The following is a 27,945-nucleotide window of genomic DNA, read 5'->3' as shown; positions in this document are numbered from 1 at the left end:
AGTCATAGTGAACCAGTTGTTGAGCATAATAAGTTATTAATCATTTATTTTAAAAACTGCTTTGCTGTGTAATTTAATTCCTCCAATTTTTTCCTGGCAGATGCATGGAATGCCAGAATTACTGAGTTAAAGCAAAAAGTTGAAAACCTTTTTGAAGAAAAATGTGGTAAGTTTAATGATTCTTTCTTACTGAGATGTCTTCCTTGGGAACGTGCAGCTAGGCATGTGAGATGTGTTCATGGATTTATTCCAAGGCTCTGTGCCACCCTTGTGGACTCCAGGGAGTTTCTCATTTGAGTTCATTCTCACATAGGTTGCTTACAAGTCTGTGTGGTGTTTCAGTACTTACTATTTGGGTTTGGAAATGGAGAAGTTGTGGTTGGATTACTACTTATTTGATGACCAGAAAGGACATGACTCCACATCCTGCAGATGCCTTTAAGCTTTCTTTGCTCTCTTTATGAATGGGACTTTGTGTAACTTTGGCCTCTGCATAAGTCAATATGTTATAGGTGCTATCTGGAGAGACACATGCTCCCTCCTAGCCCACAGCTTACTGCAGGTTTGTTGGAAGCTAATAGCTTTTGCAAGTAATGTCTTTTTATTACTCTCCTGAGTAATAAGGTGTTTTTGGAACAATAGCACTGATCTCACCTTCCCTTGCTGCTGTTCTCCAGCAGAGACAGAATACATTGCCTGTGACAAAGTGGAGTATAAACACAGTAGTCTTGCATGCAGACCAAGCCAGGGGCATGAGCTGGCTGCAAATTACTCATTTTCAACTGCAAGTTATGAACAAATCTCTTGCAACAGAATTAAAGCTGAGATGTAATTTTCTTCCTGCCTCCTCAGAGCTGTCACCTGTGAGGTTCCAGCTCATCTAATGTGTAGGTGCCAGCTGCTACATACTGTTTATACCTGAGCTTTTCTTTTTATAGACCCATCCTTTACCCAGCTGGGATTTTCTTTGTGCTGCTGTGTTTCAGGGGAAGCACTGGGGCTGACTAAACCAGTCCAGGTGCCATTTGCATTGCTGGAATCCCATCCTGATGTTTTCTACATGGAAGGACTACCCGAGGGGGTGCCATTCCGCCGACCTTCTACTTTTGGAATTCCAAGACTGGAGAAGATCCTGAGTAACAAATCAAGGCTCAAACTCATTATTAAAAAGTAAGACTTGTGCACGTTCTGTGAGAATTGAAATATGACCCAAAAAACATTAAACTGTGCTGCTGAGCTGCTAAACTACTCTATAAAGTACACACTGGAATATTTTTAATCAATAAAGAAGTGGTCTTGTAGAGATGGAACAAGATACAGCAATCTCTTTGTTCCAAAAGACACTCAGAACCTGCTTTTGGAGGAAGAGCAAGTCCAGATTTCTTTAGCCCATCTCAGTTACCACATCACCAGTTGAATTCCTACTGCATGGGCTACTCATAAATTCATTGGCAGTGCACTGAGAGCTGAGAAGTGGAGATTCACATATTGGGGGTTGGAAGAATTGATTTTTCTTGTCCAGATTAAGTTTAGATACCCATGTGCCAGTGTAGAAACAGCAGCAAGAGAAGTTGTGGAGCCTCTCAGTCACTGCGTTCTTGGCTGTCTGTTTGGCTGAGAGGATATCCATTCCTGTCTTCAATAAATTAAGATTAAAAATGACATTTTCTTTGATGTTTGTGAATGTAGTTTTTCTTATTGTACACTAAATCTTCAATCTATTTGCAGGCCTGAGATTTTCAAGGCAGCTGTTAATGCAAAGTCTGCTAGAAGCCCCCAAAGTGAGTTTTGCAACTGCTGAGCATTCTAGATACCAGTGTTTTTCAAGGATTAAGCACAAGCCAGGAGAGCTGTGTGGTGTTAATGAATTCTACATTATGTTTGATCTGTTTGTTTGCTTGTTGGTTTCTAAGATGGGAAAACCACTTAACCAGCTACAGTTTAAATACAGCTGTAGCAAGGCAGTATTAATTTTTTTTAAGTTATTCATAATAATCATGCCTCTAATATATTCTTTACTGCCTCTTAGTAAAGTTTAGCAAGTAATGTGTGGTTCACAGATGTAATTCAGGTCTTAATTACTTGCTCTTAATACTCAAGTCATCTAAAAAACAAGTGCTCCACAGACAGGAGCTGCAGCTTGGCAGTGTCAGACCAGCCATGGATTAAATGTCACTGAGTCATTATCTGTTACTGCTGGATGGGAAAGCTCCTGAGTTACTTGAACTCTGCTGGTTTGTGCCACTGGACAGTGTGGCTCACAAGTATAACTGGGGACACATCAGGAGATGTTATTGAATTAACTGCAAGTGCCATTTTTCCTGTTAATTAAAAAAAAAAAAATTACTCCACATACTCTTGTTTCCCTTTCCTTAATAATCTTTTTAGAAAACTAGCTAGGTGAAGGCTAACATCCTCAATCTAGCTCTTTCCCCTCTTGGCTTGGGAAGGCAGTAGTGTGTACCCTTCAGCAAGTGGCTCATTGGAAGCTGCTCCCCTTTTGAAAATAGAGCTGGGTTACACTTTGAAAGCTTTGCAAACATCTGTTACATTGCAATGTTTTCTTTCAACATGACAGTGAAGGTTTTGGGCTCTCTACAAATTGTTTTTAAATTCTCTTTTTATTTTTAGGAAAAACTAATTCATCTAATGCAGCAAACACAACAGCAAACACCCCAACAACCACACTGGTGAGCACAGCTGGAGGTGTCACAGATCTTAACATCATTGAGGTGACTGTCCCAGGTGTGTACACAGCCTGGTTTACATCATCATTTTGTGCTTGCATTCTTCATGTTGTGTGTTCAGTCTGAAGTTTTCTCCTACAGTCCTGCTGGCTCACTGAAATACAAGTAGAGTCAACAAAAAGCATCATTTAGATTCTGTCTTTGCTGAGATTTTTCAGTATTTTCTAACTCTCATGCATTCAGTCCCATCTTCAGAATATTCTTGACCCAGACCCTAGTTAAGAAGTATCCACGTTTTTCCCTTTTTGCTCATGCAATAAAGTAAATCTTAATTTTTTATTTTCTTGGCAAATTCAAGAGATCAGTACTGTGACTGAGCTGAATAACCACCCAGACAGAACTCTCTTAGCACTGATTACTGCTGTCTCAGGCACATATTACATTAACTGGAATGAAACTGGGAGGACCATTGCATGCCCATCTATTGCATGGTGACTTTGCTTTTACCTTTCCCTACCATTTGTGGGTTTAGATTAAGTTTACAAAATCACCTCTAGGCAGTAAATCTAACATTGGGTATGCAAATACTTGGAAGCTCCTCACAGATTTCCTAACAACCATCTTTTTTGGGTAGTTATATGTAGTGGGAGGAGCCCTTCTTGCTCCTAGGGCTGCTCCTGAGGCCTCGGGGTTTAGCCCATTCCTGGACGATGTCCTAGGGCTGTTCCTGAAGCCTCGGGATCTACCCCTTCTTGCCTGCTCCTGAGGCTCCTCGAGCTGTGGGCTTCTCCATCCTCACTGAAGAGTGAGAGCTCTCTCCGTGGGTGTCAGCTGCTCTCTTATTGGCCCCCTGCTCCTGCACATGCTCAGGAGGGAGGCCAGACACAGGTGAACCCACACCCACTCATCAATAACTCAGGGCACCTGGTCCTGTCTCACTACAGTTATAAGATTGTGTTGCTCAGAAAACTAGGAACAAAGAGAGGGCTGTTTGGAAGCATGCAGCAATACCTAATTAGAGTAAATATACAATGATAAACAAGCTTCAGGAGAGGAAAAAATCTGCTTTAATTCTGATTTTATTCTAACAATTTCTTCCAGATGGTGAAAGTGAGCAACTGTCAAAAGAAGAAAATGCCAGACACTTGAGAGAGCAAGTAAATGATCTTTTTAGCAGGAAATTGGGTAAATGCTTCTTCCTCCCCATCTTTACATAGGTGTGAATGTAGTTAAAGTTGTTCCTATTGAGGTTACTGAGTCACCACAGTGGATGATGTGTATGATCATTAAATTAAACAAACATGGGAATTGTTCACTAATGTTGTGCTTCAAAAGGAGCCTTTCCTAAGTGGTGTAGATTGTTTGGTAGTGTAAACCAAAAATGCCAGGATCATAGACTGCTTTATGTTCCCCCCTTTTTTGTTCCTTTCTGTGTCAACATAAATGAAACATTTATTTTGCTGGCAATCTCTGCTTCTTTTAGTCCTGACCACATAAGTAGAACTAGAGCAATTTTAAAAATGCACCATATCCTTTTTGCTGTATATAGTTTTCTTCACCTTTAGTTTGTATTTGCATTGTACAGCAATAATGACCTGACTTTCTTTACCTGGAAGTCCTTCACTGGTGCTGTGTGGAATCGCTTTTGGTGGCATTTTGGTTTTCTTTCATGTAGTCTTTCCTTAAATGTCCTGTTCTTTACTTTTTTTAGTGAATTTGAATCTGGGTTCTTCATATAACAAACTGTCAGGGTTGTAACTAACACCCTGGTAGTGAGGTTCACCAGTGCAATCCAAAACATCTCTTCCTAGCACTGTCTGGTTTCATTGTCAAGTGAATTGACAATTAAATTGTTTTGTTTCTTCATCTGAGGACTTCTCCTGTGTTACCATAAATATAGAGAGCTGAAAACAAACATGACCTCTCTTGCTTAGGTGAAGCCATTGGGATGAATTCTCCTGTGAAGGTCCCATACAGGAAAATCTCTGCCCACCCTGGCTGTGTGGTGGTGGATGGGTTGCCTTCTGGTGTGGACTTCAAAGCTCCCAGTTACCTGGAACTCAGCACAATGAGGAAGATTTTGGCCTCAGCAGATTGTATCAAGTTTAATCTCATCCGGTATGTGGCTGCCAGGGATGAGGTTGTGCAGGGGCTGTCGGGCCAGCCCTGTGGCTTGAACAAATTGAGACTGGAAAGCACAGAACTAGGGTGAAAGGTGCTGACTTTTTGGGAAACATGTCAAGTTTCTCAGCATGAATGAAGAGGGTAACTCTCTGGAGGTTGTGCCCAATTTAGAACGACAAAGGGCATGTTATTAATACTATGAAGTCCAGCAAGCTGCCTTTTGGGTTGAAATCTGTTTATATGTTATAGCAGAGACCTGAAGTGTTGAGAGCCATTTATCATATCAAGCTTTGTGCCAGGTCCAGAGCCTGTCAGCCCTTGGCAGCAAATAACATGTTTGTAGTAGTATTAATCATAGAATCATAGAATTGGCTGGGTTGGAAGGGACCTCAGAGATCATCAAGTCCAACCCTTGAACCACCGTTACGGTTGCTAGACCATGGCACTGAGTGCCACATCCAGTCTCTTTTTAAATATCTCCAGACACGGAGAATCCACTACTTCCCTGGGCAGCCCATTCCAATGCTTGATCACCCTCTCCAGAAAGAAATTCTTTCTAATCTCCAACCTAAACCTCCCCTGGCACAACTTGAGACCCTGCCCTCTTGTCTTGCTGAGAGTTGCCTGGGAAAAGAGACCAACGTCCACCCGGTTACAACCTCCTTTCAGGGAGTTGTAGAGAGTGATGAGGTCTCCCCTGAGCCTCCTCTTCTCCAGGCTGAACAGCCCCAGCTCCCTCAGCCTCTCCTCATAGGGTCTGTGCTCGAGTCCCTTCACCAGCCTGGTTGCTCTTCTCTGGACCTGCTCCAGCACCTCAATCTCCTTCCTGAACTGGGGGGCCCAGAACTGGACACAGGACTCGAGGCCTCACCAGAGCTGAGTACAGGGGCAGAATCCCTTCCCTGGACCTGCTGTCTAAAGGATTTCAGTTGTGTTGAAATTTCTGAGTTAAGATATGGTCTCTGATGTTGTTATTCCTACAAAATTAATTTATTTACAATAGTTTAAAATACAATTTCTTTCCAATGACAATACGTCAGCTTCATTTGTGTGTGTTTGCATAGATGTATATGCACACACAGATACAGAGCACATCTGTATGCAGGAAGCAGAACACATGAAACTTTGGAATCTTCCTGAGTATGGAACTTGTAAAGTTTTTAGGCACTTGAACAAACGACAGTGCCTAAGAGGTGCTATCAGTTACCTCTGGTTTGTTTGACTTTCTGTTCACTTTTGAGCATTACCTCTGTAACAAAGCATGAGGTGAGGCTGCCTTGGGAGGGAGCCCCCCAGCAGTATGTTTTAAAATCAGTACAGTTGTACTTTTGGTAATTTTTATTTTTTTTTTACAGACCATTTCCAGGATCTGTGCTTAACAATGGTAAGTATTTATGAAACACTGATGGCAAATGTATTTCTGTAGCTTGCCAGGAATAATGTTCTGTATTTTGGCTTAGTGGCAGGAGCTCCACAGTGGTTAAGCTTTATGTACAACTCTCTTGTCTGTCTCATTAACATTTCCAGACTGAACATGCATGTGCAATTGAAATGAGAGCAGGGTTTAGACAAATTTACAGAGCAGTTTAAGATTAGCATTAAGTTTGATATGAAAATGCAAGATCCTGATTCTGTGTTTTTCAACTGCAGAGTCCTAAAAAGATTAAGGCCCTTGAGTGAGCAGCAGACTCACAGGACAGTGCCTGCAGCTTAGGTTTGGATCCATCACAGGAGCTGTTAGCAAGCAAGAACTTTCCAGTAGCTGCAAAGCTCTGTTCCAGAGAAAAATTCTGTGTTCTGCCAAAAACTGTGACAATGAAGATAGGCTTAGTTTGCCATGGCCACATGGGCCATATTAATGAAATCCTTCAGGTGGTCTCATTTTCAGTTGCCTAAAATAATCTCATTTCTTAGATCTGACATAGGAGAAGAAAACTGCAAAGTGTGGTCACTCCAGTGTCCCTTCTGTCATGTTCTTTCAGAGCCAGTGTCAGGTTAGAAATTCAAAGGCCAAATAACTTCCTGTCATTGGTTTGGCCTTGCCCAGCCTGAGCCTGGGTGACCCAGGGTTTGTTCCTCTTCATTCAGCCACCAGAATATTCACCTGGGATCTGTGAACTGCATGGATGAAGTGTTCTCAGGAAGGTGTTAGGAAATTAACCCACACTGATCTGCTCAGCTTCCTAGGTGGGAAAGAGATCCCTTGGTAAGAGGGCACCTTCCAGGCAGATAAATGTGTAATAGCATTGCCAGGGAAGGGAATTAGAAATGAAGGAGTCTATTTGACTGCTGTCTGTCCAGCATAACTGCCCCAGTGTGCTGGGACTGAGGCTGGCTGATATGCTGAATAAAATCAGCACAGATCCCCAGTCACTTTCCATCTCTGGAGGAGCAGGCTGGGGGCTGAGTGTGTGGTTTTCTGCACATCCATTAATGGTGATCAAAGTGTCTGATACTGAGGTGAATGACTGAAAGGCTCTGAGCCTGCTGCTCATGTATGTATGGTGCTTTACTTTTGGTTCTGAAGAACATGTGAGAACTTGCAAGGCAACTTTTGGTGCTTGCAGGCAAGATAGGGAATTTATTTTTTTTTTCTGTCATACGAACTACTGAGGTGCAGCTCAATGGCAGTGCTAGTAACCTGTTCATGTGGCAAGTTTCAGGCTTTGCAGGTTCAAGAAGTTGAAAGTGGCCTGGTGTTACCTGTGAGGCTGTTTTCATTGTGAAGTTAACCAGTGACCATGTCTCATTGTAGAGCTGGTGGACAAAGCTGAAGCAGAAGCAGCAGCAGCATCCCCAGCACTACCAGGTGATGCAGAGCATGACCCGTGTCCTTGCAGAAGGGATGGGGTATGGAGTTCTCCATCTTGCTGACAGATGTTAGTGGTGATGTTCTGAGCTCATGATGAGCCTTTTTATTTTGACAGATGATGTGTGATGGTGTCTTTTATAGCTATTAAATATTAATAAATTAATAGAGAGAGCTGTTGCTTCCTTCAGGCTGTGCTGTTGGCGTGTTCCTTGATTTGATTTTCACAGATGATGAGTGAGCTGAGAAGAAGGATTAGGAGGGGCAATAGATAAGGCCAATTCATTATCCATTTATTAATGTCTGCTTAGCTTAAAGTATGTGTTACAGCACCTGATAGATGTTCAGCCAAGCTGGGTTTGCCTATGTAACTTGTAGGGCCCTGGAGTGGGTTTTGTTGGGATTTCTGCCCACTCTGTAAGCTCTGCTGGGCTGGGTCTAGACTGTGCACATCATCTCTGTGTGCAGCATTTAGCTTTATGCTATGAGTAGCTAAATTCAGTGTAATTGAGCAACTTCCTTTTGGCCCCACACAGTTTCTGATTATTCACAGACCTTTTAATAATGCATAATCCCAAGCTGGTGTAGTGTGGGAAGGACTTTTGCAATTAACTGAGTAAACCATGACTGAGAAACTGGGAGAGCAAAAGAAAATAATTTGATAAACATTTTAAGAATAAAAGGCACTTGTATGATGGACATAATTATGAAGGAAGCTGCTGTCCCCTCTGTTTACATGGGAGGGGAGAGAAACAGCTGTTGATGGTCAGTCACCTTCACTGATCTGTTCTTAACTTCATCCCAGCACCTGCCCATCTATAATCCATCAGTGTAGATAACAAAACACTCATTATGGAAATAAAACATACTTTTGCCTTCAATTCTCCACCTTCCTGCTGTCCCCCAAAGTGCACACACTTGGAACTGATGACAATACTAACCAGAAGGGGTGACTTTTTGAAATCCAGTTTTATATTTAATTGGTTTTAATAAAGCTGGATCAAACTTGGCATCTTCTATGCAGGTGTGCATTGTGTTGTGTTAGGACCTTGTGATACATCCCCACAGTGATCCATCCATACTTGGAAGGGAAAATGTTAGGTAGTGCACTGTGATAAATATTTGAGTATTTCTCTATTTTGCTGCAGGTTCTATCAAAAGTTAGGCATATTTATCTCAGACAAAAATATCTGGGTCTGATCATAAAAGAAGAAAAGAGGCTCTTTTTGTCCTTTTCCCTCATTTTTCTAAGATACTTATCTTATTCCTATTGCTGGGACTATATTCATGTTCATTTGACTATATTTTGTTTTCATTTAAGAGCCAGCTGAAGCAAGCCATATAGAAGCACCAGTAGGACGTGAGTGTCTTCAGTTATTATCAACAATTATTTTAAAGTAATTTAGAACAAATTGTATTTTTTTTTTAAGGGGACAGATCAGTCAAAACACAAAAAAAGGTCCTTTATTGGGTCCCAGAACACTTCTTCATCTGCATTCATATCATGCTGCACTGTGAAAAATACTGCAGTGAAAGTTGTCACTCAAATAATTCTACAAAGAGTTTTCTGAATTGGTGTTCTTGGTTAGTGAGTCATGATTATATACAGGCCTTGAGGGCTTGCTCATATCCTGGACCATGCATCTAGTTACTTCCTGCAGTAGTTTCCACAATTCATGCAAGTGAGTGATTTCCATTCTCAGGAAATTTGAATGCTGCAGAATCATGGAGTCACAGGCTGGGTTGAGTTGGAAGGACCTTAAAGATCATTTATTCACAACCCCCTGCCATGGGCAGAGACACCTCCCACAGCCCAGGGTGCTCCAAGCCCCATCCAACCTTCAGCACTGCCAGGGATGGGGCAGCCACAGCTTCTCTGGGAAACCTGGGACAGGGGCTCAGCAGTTCTCCTGAATATCCTGGGAGGATGTGCTGGGGAGGGAGAGAACTGTTGTTCTTCTAGAACTTCAGCTTTGAAAAACACCCAGATTTTCTGTTGTCCAAGAGTATATTTAAGTTGTATCTTTCTCGGATGTGAGACCAGGATGGCTGTGGATCTTCTACCCATCCTGTGCTTTTGCATATGGAATACTGGAGTCATTAGGAATACTGAAGTGAGCTGAGAGGTGGGATGCTGGTGTCTGCTCTGGGCTCTGGTCCTGTAGCTGAAACCCCAGCTTGTCAGTGTGGCCCTGGGTGGCTGTGGCTGCCTCTGGTGGGGCTGGCCTGGAAGATCCCAGGTGCTGGAAGAGTTTGCTAGGATGCTGCTTCATTCCAGAGAGGATACTTGTCCCAGTAGCAGCCTGACAGCAGCACAGGGATGGAGGCTGCTCAGCATCAGCATTTGGTGGCTTCAGACTCAACATGAGTTAATTCCCTAATCCTGCTTAGATTCTCCCTGAAGAGAAAGCAGAAAGTTGCAGCACTCCTGCTCTTCTTTATGCTTTTCTGGGGAAAAAACCTTGCTAGTTTTTGCTGGTTCAGTTTCCCTGGTGTGTCACTGAAGCTGGGGACAAGCCAGCAAACTCAACCCAAGCTGCTGCTGCCTGTGTTACAGGCTCTCACAGTGGTTTGGGGCTTGCTCAGAATACAGATTAATCCAGATTAAACTGATTAATCCTTCAAGACAGAAAAATCATAGCTAAATCTACAGCTAGTCTGCAGCTGAGCTGTAGATTTTAAGCTCAGTTACTGAAAGCTGAAACATTATATGTCTTTATGATGCCAAATCTGGGTGGGATCCCTGCAATTGTTAGATGGAGGAGAGGCAGTTGTTCCTGAGCACCTTCACGTGGAGAAAGTCCTAGCTGTGGGTCTGCAAAGTGGTGGCTTTGGAGAAACAGCCCACGTGGTCTTGAATTCATCATCCCAAATTCATCAGACCCAGTTACCAGAGGAATGGTCTTGAGCAATTGCTAAAGAACTCAAAATTGCTTCAGAACCAGGCTGCAAAGTAGAAAATGATCCTGCAGTGAAATGGCTTGGCTTTGTAGTGATGAATTAGCCTGGCCCTGAACCTTCCAACTGCAGTGAAAAACCACTTGCCTTCCAACATCATGTTTTCTATTAATAAAAAGAAGAAAATCAGGCTCTGGGTTGTATGGGCAGTGCTGTACAGGCAGGAGATTTCTTTGGTTTGCCTCCAAGCATCCCTGTGAACAAGAAAAAGCAAAGATTTTGTAATGAAGTTTCCTAGAAATGAAAAAAAAAAAAGCTTATCAAAAGATGATGAGTAGCCAATAAGATAATTTCTTTCTTTTTTTAGATCATACCTTTCTGTGTGGTGCTGTGCACTGAAGAAGAAAAATTAGCTAGGGGCAAGATTTGTTTTGGGCAGACTGAAATATAATAGTAGAGAAGGTGGGATCAAGTAGAGCAGCAGTCTTAAAAAAGGAAAAAACTGAAAAATAGTGCTGTGAAAACAAGAGGTTGTGCAATGGATGTTAATTTAATAACCTAGAAAACATGATTGGAGCATCATGAGTAGGTTCCTTTCTTGCCCAATGAATATATCAGCTACATATACATATAAAGTACATACACATTTAAGCTTTTCATTCACTTCTGACACTAAATTTTATTTCTGTTCTTTTCTTTTTTAAAAGAAAGATCCCAGGCTTCTTCACATTGATGTGAAAGCAGTGATTTCCAGAGAATCAGATTGCTGTTGAATATGTTTCTATTAATTCTTAGTTTAAAATGATCAGTGAATGCTGATCATTTTTTTACTTAAGTATGACAACAATAAAGTTGGTTGAGATATTTCCTTTTTTCCTTCATCCATTACTGCTTTTTCAACAGGTACTACAGAAACAGAACAAAGTCCTCAATTAAATCAAGAATCAGGCCCAACGTGGAAGACCTCAGCAATACTAGGTAAAAGAATTTAGTATTTCTTGCAGCCAGTGCCTGCCAAGGACTAACATTTTATATGTGCCAGGCCTTCCTTGTGAAAGATTTCATTTGTCTCAGTTCTCACCTATAAGATGTAGGATGTTTTCACTACCTTATCCAGTACAACACAAAGCACCCTGGGTCACATCTGTGAGGCAGGCAGTCCTAGGAAAATGTGGCCCATAAATAAAAATGGATGGTGGTAATTACCTACCTGAGAGGCAGAGCAAATGGAAGTTTAGGGAATAAGTGTTTATGAAGAGCTCTGACATGCTTTTGTGAAAGGCTGGTGTTATTCTTGGTAAAGGCTGTAGCTTCCCACATCATCATCTGGCAGGAAAACTCCTCACTGTGACTGCAGCATTGTCTAAGCTTGGGGTGCTTTGTGAAACTGTGATGACAAACCAGCTTCCTTTAGAAGTTTGATATTAATTTTTTTTTCTTTTCCATTAATTTATAAAAAGCTTAGTTTAATTTACAGTGCACAAATGTCTGAGTCTTTCCCTTCTACTCTTTTTACCTTCACTCATTCCTAAATGCATTTGTTCAGTATACTGGAGCTGCAGCCTGCCTGGCTTTAGCAAGGAGAGGACATGGTCTTTATCCCAGAGAATAAGATGTTTGTGTCCTGTTCCAGTTCTGAGGGCACAGGCAGGCAGCAACCCCCAGCTCTGGCTGGTTTTTTCCACCCTCCTGAGCAGCCCAGAGTGCCACCAGTTTGTCCCACACATGGAGCAGCAGCTCCTGCAGGATTCACTCCTGGCACCATCTGGCTTTTTTGGAGACAAGGCCAACCTTGGCCATGGCTCTCCATCCATGCAGCTTAACCACAGCCTGGCACATGGAGAGCATCAGGATGAGGGGCTGAAGGGATAAATCCCAGAATGATTTGGTAGAATGTGGCAGAGGCAGATTCACCAGTGTCTGTGAGAATACAGCAGTCATCTTCCTAACACAGTGCTGAAATCTGCTTTGCAAACATTTGTCATAAAACTGACCATGGCAGGAGAAAATATCCTGAAGTGGAAAGCACTTCACCCACTGGAGGCATAAAACCCATCTCACTTGTCTGTTGAAGTTATAGAATCATAGAACTGGCTGGGTTGGAAGGGACCTCAGAGATCATCAAGTCCAACCCTTGATCCACTCCCCCCGTGGTTCCCAGCCCATGGCACTCAGTGCCACATCCAGGCTCTTTGGAAAGATCTCCAGACACGGAGAATCCACTACTTCCCTGGGCAGCCCATTCCAATGCCTGATCACCCTCTCCAGAAAGAAATTCTTTCTCATCTCCAACCTAAACCTCCCCTGGCACAACTTGAGACCCTGCCCTCTTGTCTTGCTGAGAGTTGCCTGGGAAAAGAGCCCAACCCCCCCCTGGCTCCAACCTCCTTTCAGGGAGTTGGAGAGACTGATGAGGTCTCCCCTGAGCCTCCTCTTCTCCAGCCTCAACACCCCCAGCTCCCTCAGCCTCTCCTCACAGGATCTGTGCTCGAGTCCCTTCACCAGCCCATTTGCCTCCTTTGGACCTGCTCCAGCACCTCAATCTCCTTCCTGAGCTGAGGGGCCCAGAACTGGACACAGGACTCAAGCTGTGGCCTCCCCAGAGCTGAGCACAGGGGCAGAATCCCTTCCCTGGACCTGCTGGCCACGCTGTTCCTGAGCCAGCCCAGGATGCCATTGGCCTTCTTGGCCACCTGGGCACACTGCTGGCTCCTCTTCAGCTTCCTGGCAATCCAGACTCCCAGGTCCCTTTCTGCCACTCTGTGCCCAGCCTGGAGCTCCCCATGGGGTTGTTGTGGCCAAAGTGCAGGACCTGGCACTTGGCTGTTTAAGTTCAGAAATGTTGTCTGAGCATAGCTGCACAGTTTGGTGCTGCAGTGCTTTGGGGGTTTTGGGTGCTTCAGGCCATCTGCTGAGCTGATACTGAAGCAAATATTTGATCTAAATTCTTACAGAGAGCCCTCAGGCACACGTTTAATCTCATATTTATTGAGAGCAGTGTTCAGGCTCTGCATGCTTTCTGCACCTAGGCCTAGAGAACTCAAGGAAGTGTAATGCAAACCACTTCTATTTGTAATAAGATACAGAGTGCAAAAAACTAACTCACTTTTGTCCTTTCTCTTATCTAGTCAGAAGCTTCCAGTCCTGAGAAGAGCCTGCCAGGACTGTCTGGAGCTGTGTAATATAGCTATATAAGAGAAGTACCTTCTCTACAAGTCCTTTTTGTACTGTTGAATAGAAATGTCTACTTTTTCATCAGTTCTCTGAATTGACTTGAAGTAAAGAGTGACTGTAGATTTGGAATGTCTGGTTTTACATTGGATTACAGTGTAAGGACTAAATCTGATGCAGCAAGGCTGAGGAGATGATGGGCAATAAAAGCAACAGGGACTTAACAGAAACTGTCTACATTTCCCAAAAACACTGAGTTTCACTGTACCTAAATGCATCTGAAGTCTTGTCATGAAGAAAAATTCCTGCAAGTAGTTCAGTTTGTTGATTTTACTTTGGAGGCAGGGAGGGAATAATTAAGTTTTGGTTCTTACTCCTTTCATAGCTGATTGGACAGTAGTATCTGTATATCTGAACTAGTTTTTCCTACAATAACTCACAAGTCATGTTCTCAATAAATAAAAGGTGAACTGGTTCACTTGACCATGGGTACTCATTAACAAGCTGGCCTGTGACATGGTCAGTGTTTTTCAGTGATGAGGAACCAATATAAATGAAACTCTGAATTCAAAGCTCTAAGTGCATGTTTTATCAGAGTTTTTACCTGGTTTAGATATGATGGGTCTGGTTTTGCAGTCCTAACATAGGAAAAAAATCTCCTGGACCACTGAGAGTGTTTTTAATCCTGAGGGTTCAAGGAGGGTGCCCTCCTGTTCATCTAGAATGGGTTGTGAAACATGCTGCAAGCTGATGCAAGTTCTACAGTGTCACAAGTCCTCTGTAGTCCTAGTTATGTCCCACATGACATCTGAGTCTCAGGGATGGATTGTTTTTAAGTTTCACAGTAAGAGAGCAAGTTCTGGCTGTATGATAATCTCTATGGAGAAGTTACAGATTATATTGTAAAGGTTTCTCTTTTAACTGGCTTGAGTTTGGGTGACTGTGTTATGCACAAATGGTAAATTTTCTTCCCTGGTTAAAAAATAAAGACCTTTCTCTTGGTTTTCATGATTGTCCCTGCAGTATATGTTTACATAGTTTACAACAACTGGATTTCTAGCAGCAACTGTGTAGGCAGGCAGAGCAGGCTGCAGCACAGCTCTTCCATCCAGCCAAGGGAGTCACTCCCAGCCATGCCTTTCAGACAGAAACCCAGCTCCAGGTGTATTGTATTGTATTTTCAAGGAAAATTTGGAGGCCTTAAATTCAATTGGATGCAGTGTCTGTTCCTGGGGAGCAGCTTCAAGTTCAGCACCTGAGTTCTGAGCAGGATGTGCTCTGGAGGTGAGGGAGAGCTGTTGGAACCATCCTTACCTTTCCACCACTGCTCCCTGCAGCTCTGGGTGCCCTCACTTTTATATCTTTGTTCCCTCTCACTTTGATATCTTTGTTCCTTGCACTGTTGGTGGCAGGAGGAGCAGGGTTGGCTCCATGCTGATGTATTTTCAGAAGTACTTTCCAGGTGACCAGCACTGTGCTGCCTTCCCCTCTCAGCAAACAGCCCCCTGGGGTGAGTAACTCCCACCTCTTTTCTTACTGTCCCAAATCATCACCACCAACGTGTTTTAATTGCTGATTACTTGATCAAACATTGCTCAGTTGATGTAGCTCTGTAAGCAGGTTGTCAGCAAGGCAAGGGCAGGTTTCTCAGTTGCTGCTAGAAATGATTAAAATGGGGAAATGAGTTATTGCTGCTTTCCCCAGGTTTGCAGCTGGTTCTTTCTTGACTTCCCCTTTTGAAAAAGCAGAAGGAGGATCCAGCCCTTCTCTCTCTGCTATCTTTAGGAGGCAGCTTTTGCACAGCAAGGCTGGATGGTGCTGATCCTCAGTGCTCCATCAAAATAAGGGTGAGGCATCAGCCCAGCAGTGTGCAAGGAATTCCAGGTTACTCCCTCAGAGTGGGCATCCTGCAAGCTTCATGGGCAGGAGCTGAGAAGGAAAAAATGAAGTGAAAACTGATGGAGTGGTTTTACTGGAAGGACTGGAGTCCTCCTGTGACACTGGGAGTGCCTTGTGTCCCTCTTGCTGCTGGACTGGCAAGAATGCTGCTGGGTGTGTTGGTGGTCAGCACTGACACCTCTCTTGGGTCTCAGACATTTTGGGTTGCATCCAATAGAGAGAGATTTGAGTTGACAAAATAATTGCACTACTATTTATACCTTCCAGTTTTTATATGGAGAGTTATCTATCTGTAAATACTCCTCACAGGCAGCAGACTTTTTAAGATGTTGACTGTATGAAAATGTCACTGGTTTCCAAACTGGTAATTTATGAGGTGTATCAGGTATTGAGTGATAATCCCTTTTTTAAGGCCTTGGCTGTAAAAAAAATAAATTAAATAAACACTGCAACAACTTCCCAGAGTTCTGAGTGGCTTTTGTTCCAGCAGAGAAGCTGATGGAGCTGCAGACTGGTGTCTGCTCCCTCTGTGCTGCTGAACTTTAGGAGCCTGTGCTGTGCTTTGGGCCAGTTCCTTTCCCTTAAATAGGAATTTAGGATCCAAAAGTGTAGGAATCTACACTCTCTGGTGGATCCTGGTGTTCCTGGGATTTGGCACCTTGGTTTTTCTCACAGTGGAAGCCACCAGATATCAGGTGAGGTCGAGCACTGGGATTGTGCAGCTGCTGGCCACTGCTTTTCCCTTGAGATCTGGGGTTTTCCATATGCAAACCTCGAGCCTTTTCTCCTTTGTTCTTTTTCATATCTGTCCTGTCCAGGGTGGGGTGAGGAAGAGGCATTTTTATGATTGTGCAAAAGCTCTTGGATGAGGCAGTGCTGTCCACACATGCAAGGCTTCCCTTGAATCAAAGTTCCATTTTGAGCAGAAGTCGGGGGATTGCCTTCAGCTTTTCATTTCCCTCTTGGGTCCTGCATCCAGATCCCAGCCTTGTTTCCCCAGAACATCAGCTCAGGAGCTCCAGCTTCTTTATCAGAGATAAAGCAGTTTATCATCACTCCTCCAATTCACTTTTCTTTAAAATCTCTGCTGATAATAACTGGGGGGAGAGGTTTGGGGAAACCTAAGAACTCACCCTACTGAGTTAGGTGTTGTGTCTCACTGTGCTCTCACCCAGCACCATCTGGGAGCTCCATTTCACAACCTGAGGAAATAGGAAGCAATGTAAATGAAGTGGTTTCCAGTAACTTTCTGGCTGAAAAGTGGGTTTGAATTTAGTAGGAAAAAAATGGTAATTAACAAAATTGGCTTTCGTGACAAAGTTTGTGGTGGTTCTGCATAAAAAAAGCTGCAGTCTGACTGTTAACTGAGCAGAATCCCAACAGCCTTGGAAGGATCTTTTTTGGATATCACTGCTTGTGTTGTTTTGCTGTGCACACAGGGAAGTCCCAGGGTTAAAAGAACAAGAAACCAAATTTAAATGACTGGGTTTCTGATCAGAACACCTGCAAAGCACCACACTTGAGAGGCAGGGGAACTAACCAGAGATCTGTTCACAGGCATTTTTTAATTATTATTTTCTATTTTTAAATTTTTATTCTTTTTTTAATTTTTTAACTTTTTGACTTTTTTAATTTTGATTTTTACTTTTGTTTTAAATTTTTAAACGTATTTTTTATTTTATTTTTATTTTTAATTTTTTCTCTTTTATTTTTATTAATTATTTTTTTTGTTTTTAATGCATCCAGAGCATTAAAGCTTCTGTCCTTGCAGCTCACAGGGACACCAGGGACTCCAGTCCCATCTCTGACCACCTCTGTGGGACATCCCAGCCTCCATTGTGCCCTTTTTGGGGACAAACAAGGAGTTTTTGCCTGTGAGCACCCCAGGACCCATCCCACAGCCCCTCCATCCCTTCCCCCCTTCCTGCTGGGGGCAGGGGAGGGGGATGCTGCTGCCCTGCTGGGTCAGGGGGGTTTTGCTGCTCTCCCAGGGGGGAGGTTTTAGGGATCCATCCTCAGCATAGCCCAAGCTTTCCCCATCCCTGAGGGAGGAGGGAAAAAGCCTCTTCTTGGGAAACTGGGACAGGAGCAGAGGGAATGGATGGAAGCTGTGCCAGGGGAGGTTCAGGCTGATGTTAGGGAATGTTTTTTCACTGAGAGGGCTGTCAGGCATTGGGATGGCTCAGGGCAGGGGTGGAGTCACCATCCCTGGAGGCATTTAAAGGGTGTTTGGAGCTGATCCTTAAGAACATGGTTTGGTAGTTAGGTTATGGTGTTGATCAAAGATTGGACTGGATGATCCTGGAAGTCTCTCCCAACCTAAACCATCCTGTGGCTCTGGGGGTCCCCATGGGTGCTGTGAGGCAGGGAGCAGAGCTGGGGCTCCCAGCTGAAGGGAGTTTTTTGGTGTCAGATTTGGAGGCAGCTGCAGGTGACTGCCCAGAAACCATGATGCCAGGGCAGGAGCTCTTGCAGGCTGCCCCCTCTCCTCACTCCGACCCTACCCCAGGCTCCCTGCCAGCCCTGGGAACACGGGGGGGTCCCTGGGCCCTGCGGAGGATGGGGAACACGGAGGGGGGGGTCCCTGGGCCACGCAGAGGATGGTGCTGCCACCCCTGGGCTCGGGGAATTCCTTCCAGGATCCATTGAGCCCATCCCGGTCTGCTCAGGAGGGTCAAACCTCCTGATCCCATGGCCCATCCCACTCGTCCTGCCCACAGTTTGTCACCCACGGGTGACAGCTCCGGTGGCTGGAGGGGACCCCTCCTCTCGGATTCCAGGGAATCTCCGCTGCGGGAGGAGCCGGGATGGAGGCTGCCTACGGGAAACACCGACCCAGCCCCAGCCTTGGGGCAGGACTGCAGCAGAACTTCTGCTTTTCTGGGGGTTTAACCACGGAGCGGTGCGAGGGCAGAGGGAGGAGAGGAGGAGGCACCCGGCGGGCAGGAGCGGGGCTGGGACGGGACGGGACGGGACGGGACGGGACGGGACGGGACGGGAGCAGCCATGGGGGACACTTTCATCCGGCACATCGAGCTGCTGGGCTACGAGAAGAGGTTTTTCCCCAGCCAGCACTACGTGAGTTCACAGCCACCTCCCCACAAGCAGGGGAAAAAGCCTGGCCAGCGAATTTCTTTAGATAAAAATAACCAAGGGCTTAAGAGCATCCTTGGGGGTGTGGGGGGGGGTTTCATCATGGTTGCTGGAGGCAGGCAGAGGATGGAATTTTTTCCACTAAATTTGGGACACCTTTGCAAGCTGTTGCTAACTTTGCAGGTTTGGAAAGGGCTTTTGCCTCTGATTCCCACCTTTCTGTGTGTTTGTGTCCCCTCTCTGTCCCTGCTCAGCTTGCTGCTTGGGCACAGCTGCTGGCGTCGGGGCAGTGGAAGGAAAAGATGCATTTTATTTAAAAATGGAAACATGGGCTCCCCTCAGGTCTACATGTTCCTGGTGAAGTGGAATGACCTCTCTGAAAAGCTCATCTACCGCCGCTTCACTGAGATCTATGAGTTCCATGTGAGTCCTCCCGGGGTGGGCACCAGCCCAGCACCCCAGGGTTTGGGGTGGAAGGGGCAAAAGGAGGGTGAATTCCAACTGAAATTGTCCCCAAACCAAAGCTGGCTCACAAGAGGCTCCTGGGTCACTCTGCTTCCATGTCTTTTGCTCCTGGATGTGGGAAGCCACCAGCTCTGCTTTCCCCTGGCAGGTTTCTCCTGGGGTCAGGTTTCAAGGGTTGTGGGAAGTGGGATGAGCCAGGGGTGGGGGTACAAGATCTCCCAGGTGCCATGCTCAGCACCATGCCTGGCTCTGCTCCACAGAAAGCACTGAAGGAGATGTTCCCCATTGAATCTGGGGACATCAACGTGGAGAGCCGCATCATCCCACACTTGCCAGGTGAGAGGGGGAAGCAGTGGGGAGGGGGTGGGGGGGGTTGGAACAGAAATTGGGTGGAAAATTCCCTGGTGGGCTGAGCTCCACGGGCTGCCTGCTGCCCAGGTGCTTGGGTGATTTCTGCTTTTGCCCCCCCAGGCTTGAAGTCACAAGCCCAGGAGAGTCTGGGCAGTGGTTGTTTCACCTTCCCAAGAAGGTTTTGCCAGCCCCACAGACCCAGTCCTGCCTCCCCCCAAGGCTGGGCACCCTGGGGACACATCCTGCAGCTTCAGCCAGGACTTGTGGCTAACACAAAGGGTCTGGCTTTGGGGACCCTGAGCTGAGCCAAGCCCTCCCTTGGTGACCCCATCACCGAGATGTTTTAGTGCCATTGTGGCAGCACAGCTCTTTTGTAAGAGGAAGTGATGCAATTTGTCTGAACTGACAAGGGATGAACCTCGGGTTGTCCCCATGCAAGGTGCAGGTCAGCAAAATTCCCCTTTTGGTTTAATTTCCTGCTTTAAAGGAGAAAGGAAGGAGCAGGAGAAACAACTGTGGGGTTGTGGTTGTCTCCTCTTGAGGAGGAGGAGCAGTAAACCTGCCCTGTGCAGGGTGCTGTGTCTGGGGGGCTTCTCTGGTGCTGGGCCCTTCCCACATGCTGCCACTGGGGAAACTGGAGGCACTGGGGACAAGGCAGTGGTCAGGATGCTGCCAGGGCTGTCCCCAACACTGGCAGCAGCAGCATCTCATGGGCACTACCCAGCTGAGCAGCACCCTGGGGCCAAACCCACTGCTTTTGAGGGCAAACTGAGCAGTCTGTCTGCATTTTCCTCTCTCTCCCAGCCCCAAAGTGGTTTGATGGGCAACGTTCAACCCAGAACAGGCAGGGCACGCTGTCTGAGTACTGCTCCACCCTGCTCAACCTGCCCCACAAAATCTCCCGCTGCCTGCACGTGGTCAACTTCTTCCAGGTCCGTCCTGAGGACATGAACCCTGTCACAGACAGCTGGTGAGTCCTCCTGCCTGCTCTCTGGGGCAAATCCTGCAGCCCCCAGGGAGGGCACCAGGGCTGCTGGCACTGAGCTGCCTTTGCCCTCACCCCTCTAGGATCAAGAAGCCTGAGGTCTTCCTCCTGCCAAAGGATGCCAAGAAAACCCTCAGTGGTAAGATGCCTCGGAGGTGTTTAACCAACAGCAAAGTCCAGCAGGGAAAGGGGCAGTTCCAGGGAGGAGAGGGCAGGGATGAGCTGAGGAGAGCTGCCCCATGGCAAAACCCCTGGCCAGGAGCACAGGGACCTGAACCAGCCCTGCTGGGGCCAGAGCTGCAGCCTAAGGGGAATAAATCTGTGTCCTGGGGTCCAGCTGGTTCAGACTCACAAAGCTCCTGGTGAGCACTTTGGGCTGTCCTGGGCTGGAATAGGGAATTTGTGTGGCAGGAGAGGGATCATCTCCCACTTCTCCTCCCCAGACATCACGGGTCCCATCATCCTGCAGACGTACCGAGCCATCGCTGACTATGAGAAGAGCTCCACATCTGAGATGGCTCTAAAAGCTGGGGACATGGTGGATGTCGTGGAGAAGAGTGAGAGTGGTACGTGCCCATCCCTCCCTCCAGAGCCCCTGGCCAGGAGCTGCACAGGATGCTCCAGCAGCTGGGATCCCCCCTGCATGGGCCGTGGGTGGTTGTGTGAGGGTCTCCTGATGGAGAGGAAAAGTTCAGAGGAAATACAAAGAGCAGCACCAAACCTCTCTGTGTATGTGTCCCCCCCCAACTTGGGACATGGCTCACATTCACAGGGAGCCACATGACAGCTGGGGAGCTGGTGGGGCAATCCTAGGAAACCCTGCAGCCCCTCACATGCCTGTGAGGTTTCCTGCCCAAGAGGAAGCAGCCAAGGTCCCTGCTTGCACCATGTAAACAAGGGTGTCCCCAGCACTGTCCCTTCTGTCCAAGCCACGTGGATGCCTGACCCGAGCTGGGGAAAACCCTGGTGCCCCACAACCCCCCCAGCTCCTTTCCTTTCCTTTCCTTTCCTTCCTTTCCTTTCCTTCTTTCCTTTCCTTTCCTTTCCTTTCCTTTCCTTTCCTTTCCTTTCCTTTCCTTTCCTTTCCTTTCCTTTCCTTTCCTTTCCTTTCCTTTCCTTTCCTTTCCTTTCCTTTCCTTTCCTTTCCTTTCCTTTCCTTTCCTTTCCTTTCCTTTCCTTTCCTTTCCTTTCCTTTCCTTTCCTTTCCTTTCCTTTCCTTTCCTTTCCTTTCTTCTCTTCTCTTCTCTTCTCTTCTCTTCTCTTCTCTTCTCTTCTCTTCTCTTCTCTTCTCTTCTCTTCTCTTCTCTTCTCTTTTTCCTTTCCTTTCCTTTTCTTCCCTTTTTTTTTCTTTTCTTCTTCTTTCTTTTCAGGTTGGTGGTTTTGCCAGTTGAAGAACAAACAAGGTTGGGTGCCAGCTGCCTACCTGGAGCCCATGGATGGTCCTGATGAGTCTGAAGAGCAGGAGCCCAACTATGCAGGTGAAATGGGGGGGTAGGGCAGCCTGCTGCTGCTCCAGGGCTCATGGCAAAGGTCCCACTCTGAGCAGCACTGCTGGGCAGTGAGATGTTTCTGTAGGAGCTGCCAGGAAGGATAAATGCCAGGGTTCAATGGTTTTTTTCTCAACCTGAGGAGCTTCCCATCACTTCCAGCTGACCATTAAAAGCTCCTTTGGGCTGGTCACAGATTCACATCTTCATCCAGTGGCACCTGAGCCAGCTGGGGACATGCTGAGCTGCTGGGGGGGGTGAAGGAGCACAGTGCAGCACCCAAAGGAGGGTGCAGGTCCCCCCAGTGCTGCCCCATCCTCATCAACCCCTGCATCACCCCCCATGGCAGAGGGGGCATCCGTGGCAACTGAGCCCCTGGCCCAGGTTGCCCAGAGAAGCTGTGGCTGCCCCATCCCTGGCAGTGTCTCAGCCCAGGTTGGATGGGGCTTGGAGCACCCTGGGCTGGGGGAGGTGTCTCTGCCCATGGCAGGGGCTTGGGAATAAATGATCTTTAAGGTCCTTCCCACCAAACCCAGCCTGTGACACTGATTGCCCTCTGGGCTTTATCTTTGTGGTTTTCAGCACCCTGCAACAGCTGCTGTGAGCACAACCTTTCCTTCTTCCTCATTTAATAACCCAAATTGCAAACATGCTCTGTAGCAGCCATGGGGGTGCTCCCACTGCTGGCATTCCCCAGCTTTCTCCTGGAGAGGGGCTGGGATGAGCCAGAGGCACCAGCAAGGCTGGGGGAAATCTGAATCCAAACTTGGAGACCTGAAGCACCTTGGGTCTTGTGTGGAACCTCGGGCAGATGCTGGGTGCCTCCTCTCCTCAGCAGCTGGAGAGGATGGAACCTGTCCCTGGGGTGGTGGCACCCACCCTGCTGTCCCCATTTTGTGTGCAGGTGAGCAGTACCTTGTCCAGAAAAGCTACAGAGCAGTGGAGGAGGATGAGCTGACCCTCCAGGATGGTGACACCATTGAAGTCATCCACAAGCTGCTGGATGGCTGGTGGGTTGTCAGGTGAGAGGAAACACAGGGAAAGGAGGAGAGTGGGGGGGTCAGGCAGGGCTTCCCCCATCAGGGCTCTGCAAGTCACTGGTGGGTGGGTGTCCCTGCCCAGCACTGCTCCCAGTAACCCCCAGTGGCTTTGCCACATTGCAGCTGAGGTTTTCTCTGCTGGGGGGTTCAGAGATATCCAAGACAGAGGCAGATGGGAAATTAAAGTCTGTTATTTTTTGCCTCCAAGCATTCTGGCACAGTTGGATTTTCAGCTTTCACCCCCCCCCAATTGTCTCACCTGCAACCTCAGGCTTTCCCAAAGGCATCCCCAGCTCCTTCATGCTCCAGAGGGTCCCAAGTTGCAGGTTTCAGCAGGACAGGAGATGCCCTCCTGTCCCAGCCTGTGCTGGCAGGATCTCCAGGTGCTGGTGGGCATGCCAGGCTTGGAGGGGGATGTGACAGGGACCAGAAAGTGTTTCTTGTCTGGCAGGAGGTGCTGAGCCAGGTGAGGGGATAACAGGAGCTGGTGAGATCCTGAAAGCTGAGAGGCATCCCTCAGCCCTCTGCCTACCACACCTCCAGGAAGAGCCACAGGCACAGGAGTTGAGGGGACATTGAAACCACCCCCCCTGCAAGAGAAGAAATTGGATCTTAGGAAAAATTCTTTACTGGGAGGTCTGTCAGGCCCTGGCCCAAGGAGTCCCCATCACTTGAGGGATCTCAGAGCTGTGGAGCTGAGGGTGGCCTTGGAAGGGCTGGGTTAATGGTTGGCTTTTTCCCAACAAAAAAAAAGCATCCAGTGTAACAGCCCCCCCAGCATCCTCAGTCCTGCTGGGCACAAGGGTGGGGAGGTGGTGGGGACAGAGCTGCAAGCTGTGCGTTGCTTTGTGTTGCCCTGCAGGAAGGATGAAAACACAGGTTATTATCCCTCCATGTACCTGCAGAAAGCTGGGGAGGAGAACAGCCCTGGGAAGAGTGAGCTGAGGAACAGGAGAGCTCCTCCCCGGAGGTAGGAGAGGAGTCCTGGCTGGGGAGAAGGATTCTGCTTCTCTGGGGGGGGGGAAATGAAACCAGGGACTGGTTTGTGGTGTCCTTTGCTCCCCTTGGCAATAAGGAGGTGGGAGCTGGGAAAGGCAGAGGAGGAGGAGGCAGATCCCAGCTCTGTGCTCCCCATCCTGCACCCCAAAGTCTCTGACACACACGTGGTCCTTGTTCCTGCTGCTCCTCCAGCCTGGTGCATTTCTCCTTGTCCTTCTGTAAAGTTGCTTTTCTGGGCTAATCCTGTTTTATTTTCAAATTGGCCTTTTTCTTGTTTCCTTAATCCCTGGCCTTATTTCCTTTCTTATTCCCCCTGAATCTCTGAGAAGTGAGGAGAGATTTAACCAACCAGAGCTGCCACATGACCCCATCTGATGGGAGGATTTAAGCTAATGGAAGGGATTTTATTTTTATTAAAAGATAAAAAGCAATAATAACTCATTAATTCCAATGCAAAGAGCACTGCTAGGATGGGCAGAGCTTGCTGCTAGCTTTTCTTTTTTTCCCTACAAGAAAACAGGGCATCCTTGATGCAAAGTCTGCCCTAATCCATCTCTGCTGGAGAACAAATTGAGTGTGAGACTGTGTAAAATAATCCAGATCCCCCCCTTTGAGCACAGGGGTGGCTCCTGATACCCTTGGGGGAGGTGGCCTCTTTGGGGACAGTGATTTGGTCCCCATGGTGAATGCTGTCCCTGGGCTGAGCCCTGCTGTGACATTTGCATCCATCCCCAGCAGTGTGACTGCAGGAGAAGGGGGGGGATTCTCCCTCTCTGCTCCACTCTTGTGAGCCCCTCACCTGGAGCGTTGTGTCCCCAACACCAGAAGGACACAGGGATGTTGGAGCCAGTCCAGAGGAGGCCATGGAGATGATCCCAGGGCTGGAGCAGCTCTGGAGCCAGGGGGAGAGAGTTGGAGAAGAGAAGGATCCAGGGAGACCTCAGAGCACCTTCCAGTGGCTGAAGGGGCTCTAGAAAAGCTGAGAAAAGACTTTGGGCAAAGGTGTGGAGTGATAGGGCAAGGTGTGATGGCTTTTAACTGGATGAGGGGTATTTAGGTCAAACATTAGGAAGAAATTCTTTAATTTGAGGGTGCTGAGCCCCTGGCCCAGGTTTCCCAGAGAAGCTGTGGCTGCCCCATCCCTGGCAGTGTTGAAGGTTGGATGGGGCTTGGAGCACCCTGGGCTGTGGGAGGTGTCCCTGGGCATGGCAGGGGGTCAGAACTAGATGATTTTTAAGGTTCTTTCCAATGCTGGCTTGGTTGATGCTATTAATCTGAATTGCTGAGCTTCTGGAGTGGGTTTGTTTCATTAAAATTTGGGCTGTATTTTTCCATCCAGCTGCATAGTGGAAACAACATCCAAAATTGGTATTTCCATCACTTTCTGTATATTTCTGTGTATTTCTGTGTATTCAGTGTTGAAGGTTGGATGGGGCTTGGAGCAACCTGGAGGTGTCCCTGCCCATGGCAGGGGATTGGGAATAAATGATCTTTAAGGTCCCTTCCAACCCAGACCATTCCATGGTCTGATGAAGCTGGTGAGCTGCCAATGGGGGCATGGGGCTCAGACCAGAGGGTCTGGAGGCAGGAGGACAACCCCATGGGAGGGATGTCAGGAGCCTTCTCCCTCATCTGAGGATGGTCCCTGAGGCTGGGGGTTCCACCACAAAGCCCAGGCTGCTCTCAGGAGTTTCTCTGTGGGGGTTCAGCACTGCACACCCAGCTGCACCCTGACACATCCCCTGTGCTCTTCCCCTCACCCTGGGGTGCTGGGGGGCCATGGCAAACACCACCCCAGGGAGATCCATCCAGCAAAAGGGCTGGAGATCACTTCCAGGGCTTTCTTGGATAAACCTCAGGCTTGTTTCATCCTTTCAGCTTTACTCCCAGCCCAGCTCTCCATCCCCATCACTGCTTTCCAGGCTTGTGCTCCAGCTGCCTCCTGGCACTCTGGGCATCACACATCACCTACACCTCACCCTCCAGGGCTGCTTGCCACCTGCTGCCAAAACTAGCCAAACCCTCCAAGCAGATGTTGGGGTTTGGGTGAGGCAGAGGAGGAGAAGTTGGGTGGGTTTGGGAGCTGCCAGGGCAGCAACTGGGAGTTTTCTTTCTGTCTGAGTGCAGATCCAGCATCCGAAACGCAAAGAGCATCCACAAGCAGGGCCGAAGGCAGATCAGCCAGGAGACCTACAGGAGGAACAGCAGGAGGTACATCCAGAGCCAGAGGAACAGGAGGGGAAATTTCCAGAACAAGGCTGATGTCATCAGTAAGTCTGACCCCCCCGTGAGGATTTCTGGAGCAGGACAGCAGCTGGAGGTCACACTTTGCTTATCCACCCTTCTCCTGGGAGGAAAGCATCTGCAGGGAGATGTTGGGTTTGGTTTTTCCTCTGGTTATAGAAAAGGAGCAGAATAGGGTCCTGCTGGGCATTGAGCACATTTAGGACCTGTGCTTTCCTCCCTGCACCCAACCCCCCCGTGCTGCTGTTTCCTTTATTGTGTGTGATCAGTCAGCACAGCACCCTCAGGGGGGTGGTGAAGGTGCTTTGGGTGCTGCTGCTGAGGTTTGGGTCTGATCCCCTCGCAGGATCCATGCCCTTCCCAAGGGAGAGCAGCCCTGAGCAGAGCTTCCAGCTGGGAACTGGTGGGCTCAGACCACCACCCCAGTAAGGCAGGAGGAAGAGCAGGAGGGTTTGGTGACCATTCCACAGGCAGCTTCTGAGCATTCAGGGGAAGGTGTTGGGTGCTGGGGATCCATCTCTACCTCTGGTTTTACCCTCAGTGGAGAAAAATGAGGAGGAGGAGAGCAAGCCCAAGGCTCAGCCTGCAGTTCCTCCTCGTCCCAGCAAGGATCTCATCCTGACCCGTTGCACTGAGAGCACCAGGAGGAAGATCCTCTGAGCCCCCCGGGGCCCCCCCACACCCCCAGATGATGCTTTATCTCCACCACCTTCTGCATGCCCGGGGCTCAGAGCCTTCCTGGGGGGGATTTTGGGTCTGCAGTCCCCAGGGCCAGATGGTTGCAGCCCAGCACCCAACTCCATCACCAGCACAGTGAACCCAAGGGAATGGCACCCTGAGGAGGGACCCAGCCCTGCTCTGACCCCCACAGCCCCTGGGCACCAACCAGAGCCCCTGTTATCCCCTCCTTGTGTTTTGAATGATTTTTGAAACGTATTTCAATGTATTTTGAAATGATTTCACCAATAAAGCAGAGACATTTTATAGTTTTTATGGGTTTGGGTCTGCATGGAGGTTTGGGACAGAACCTAGGTACAGCTTTGCATCGATTTGGGTTTGGGTCCAGGTGTCATTTGGGTCGGGTTTGGGATGGAGTCTGGGTCTGAGTGTGGGGGTTTCGGTCTTGGTTTGGGTTTAAATCTGGGTCTGACACGAGGCTTGGGTCTGGACAAGGTTTAGGGCTAGTTTTGGGTCGGGGTCTAGGTTTGGAGCTGGTTGTAAGTCTGGATTTGGGTCTGGGCTTGGGTCTGGACCAGGTTTGGGTCTGGCCCGGGCTTAGTTCCTGGTTCTGTGCTAGGTTTGGAGCTGGGTGTAAGTCCAGATTTGGGTCTGGACCGGACTCAGGGCTAGTTCTGGGTCCAGGTCTAGGTTTGGAGCTGGATGTAAGTCCAGATTTGGGTCTGGATCTGGTCCAGACTCAGGGCTAGTTCTGGGTCCAGGTCTAGGTTTGGAGCTGGGTGTAAGTCTTGACTTGGGCCTGGGTTTGCGTGTGGACGGAGCTAGTTCCTGGTTCTGCTCTAGGTTTGGCTCTGGGTGTCAGTCCGGATTTAGTGTCTGGCTTTGGCTCCGGTTCTGGCACCCGGTGCCGATTCCGGCCCGAACTGCCCCCTTCCCGAGTTTCCCGGTGGGTCCCACCCGGGGCCGCCGTTGCCCTTTTAAGGCCGGGGTCACGCACGGTCCCTCAGGGCGGTTC

At 47.8% G+C, this 27,945-nt stretch overlaps 2 protein-coding genes across 4 annotated transcripts in view; both read left to right on the top strand.

Moving 5' to 3' along the window:
- GTF2I (general transcription factor IIi) overlaps positions 1-16,048 on the top strand; it is a 75,695-nt gene extending 59,647 nt beyond the window's left edge. The window contains exons 27-36 of one of the 3 annotated variants that reach the window (XM_030462483.1): positions 101-166; positions 987-1,170; positions 1,729-1,781; positions 2,632-2,745; positions 3,789-3,872; positions 4,622-4,805; positions 6,167-6,195; positions 8,942-8,980; positions 11,422-11,496; positions 13,647-14,747. In XM_030462483.1, the coding sequence (XP_030318343.1) occupies positions 101-166; positions 987-1,170; positions 1,729-1,781; positions 2,632-2,745; positions 3,789-3,872; positions 4,622-4,805; positions 6,167-6,195; positions 8,942-8,980; positions 11,422-11,496; positions 13,647-13,666 (848 nt within the window). In that variant the 3' untranslated portion in view covers positions 13,667-14,747. Of the gene's footprint in view, positions 1-100; positions 167-986; positions 1,171-1,728; positions 1,782-2,631; positions 2,746-3,788; positions 3,873-4,621; positions 4,806-6,166; positions 6,196-8,941; positions 8,981-11,421; positions 11,497-13,646 lie in introns of all 3 variants that reach the window. The other 2 variants (XM_030462486.1, XM_030462485.1) reach the window with 2 other exon arrangements.
- A 2,477-nt stretch (positions 16,049-18,525) lies between these two features.
- On the top strand, positions 18,526-27,227 carry NCF1 (neutrophil cytosolic factor 1). Its single transcript, XM_008501916.2, has 11 exons — positions 18,526-18,666; positions 19,024-19,104; positions 19,407-19,482; positions 20,302-20,467; positions 20,566-20,621; positions 20,926-21,048; positions 21,853-21,960; positions 22,874-22,991; positions 23,872-23,979; positions 26,136-26,278; positions 26,794-27,227. The coding sequence occupies exons 1-11, from the start codon at positions 18,595-18,597 to the stop codon at positions 26,910-26,912; spliced, it is 1,170 nt and encodes a 389-aa protein (XP_008500138.2). The 5' UTR covers positions 18,526-18,594; the 3' UTR covers positions 26,913-27,227.
- The last annotated feature ends 718 nt before the right edge of the window (positions 27,228-27,945 follow it).

Source organism: Calypte anna, chromosome 19 (genome assembly GCF_003957555.1).
Source record: "Calypte anna isolate BGI_N300 chromosome 19, bCalAnn1_v1.p, whole genome shotgun sequence".
NCBI classification, from domain to species: Eukaryota; Metazoa; Chordata; class Aves; order Apodiformes; family Trochilidae; genus Calypte; species Calypte anna.
This window is presented reverse-complemented; position numbering and strand designations above follow the sequence as displayed.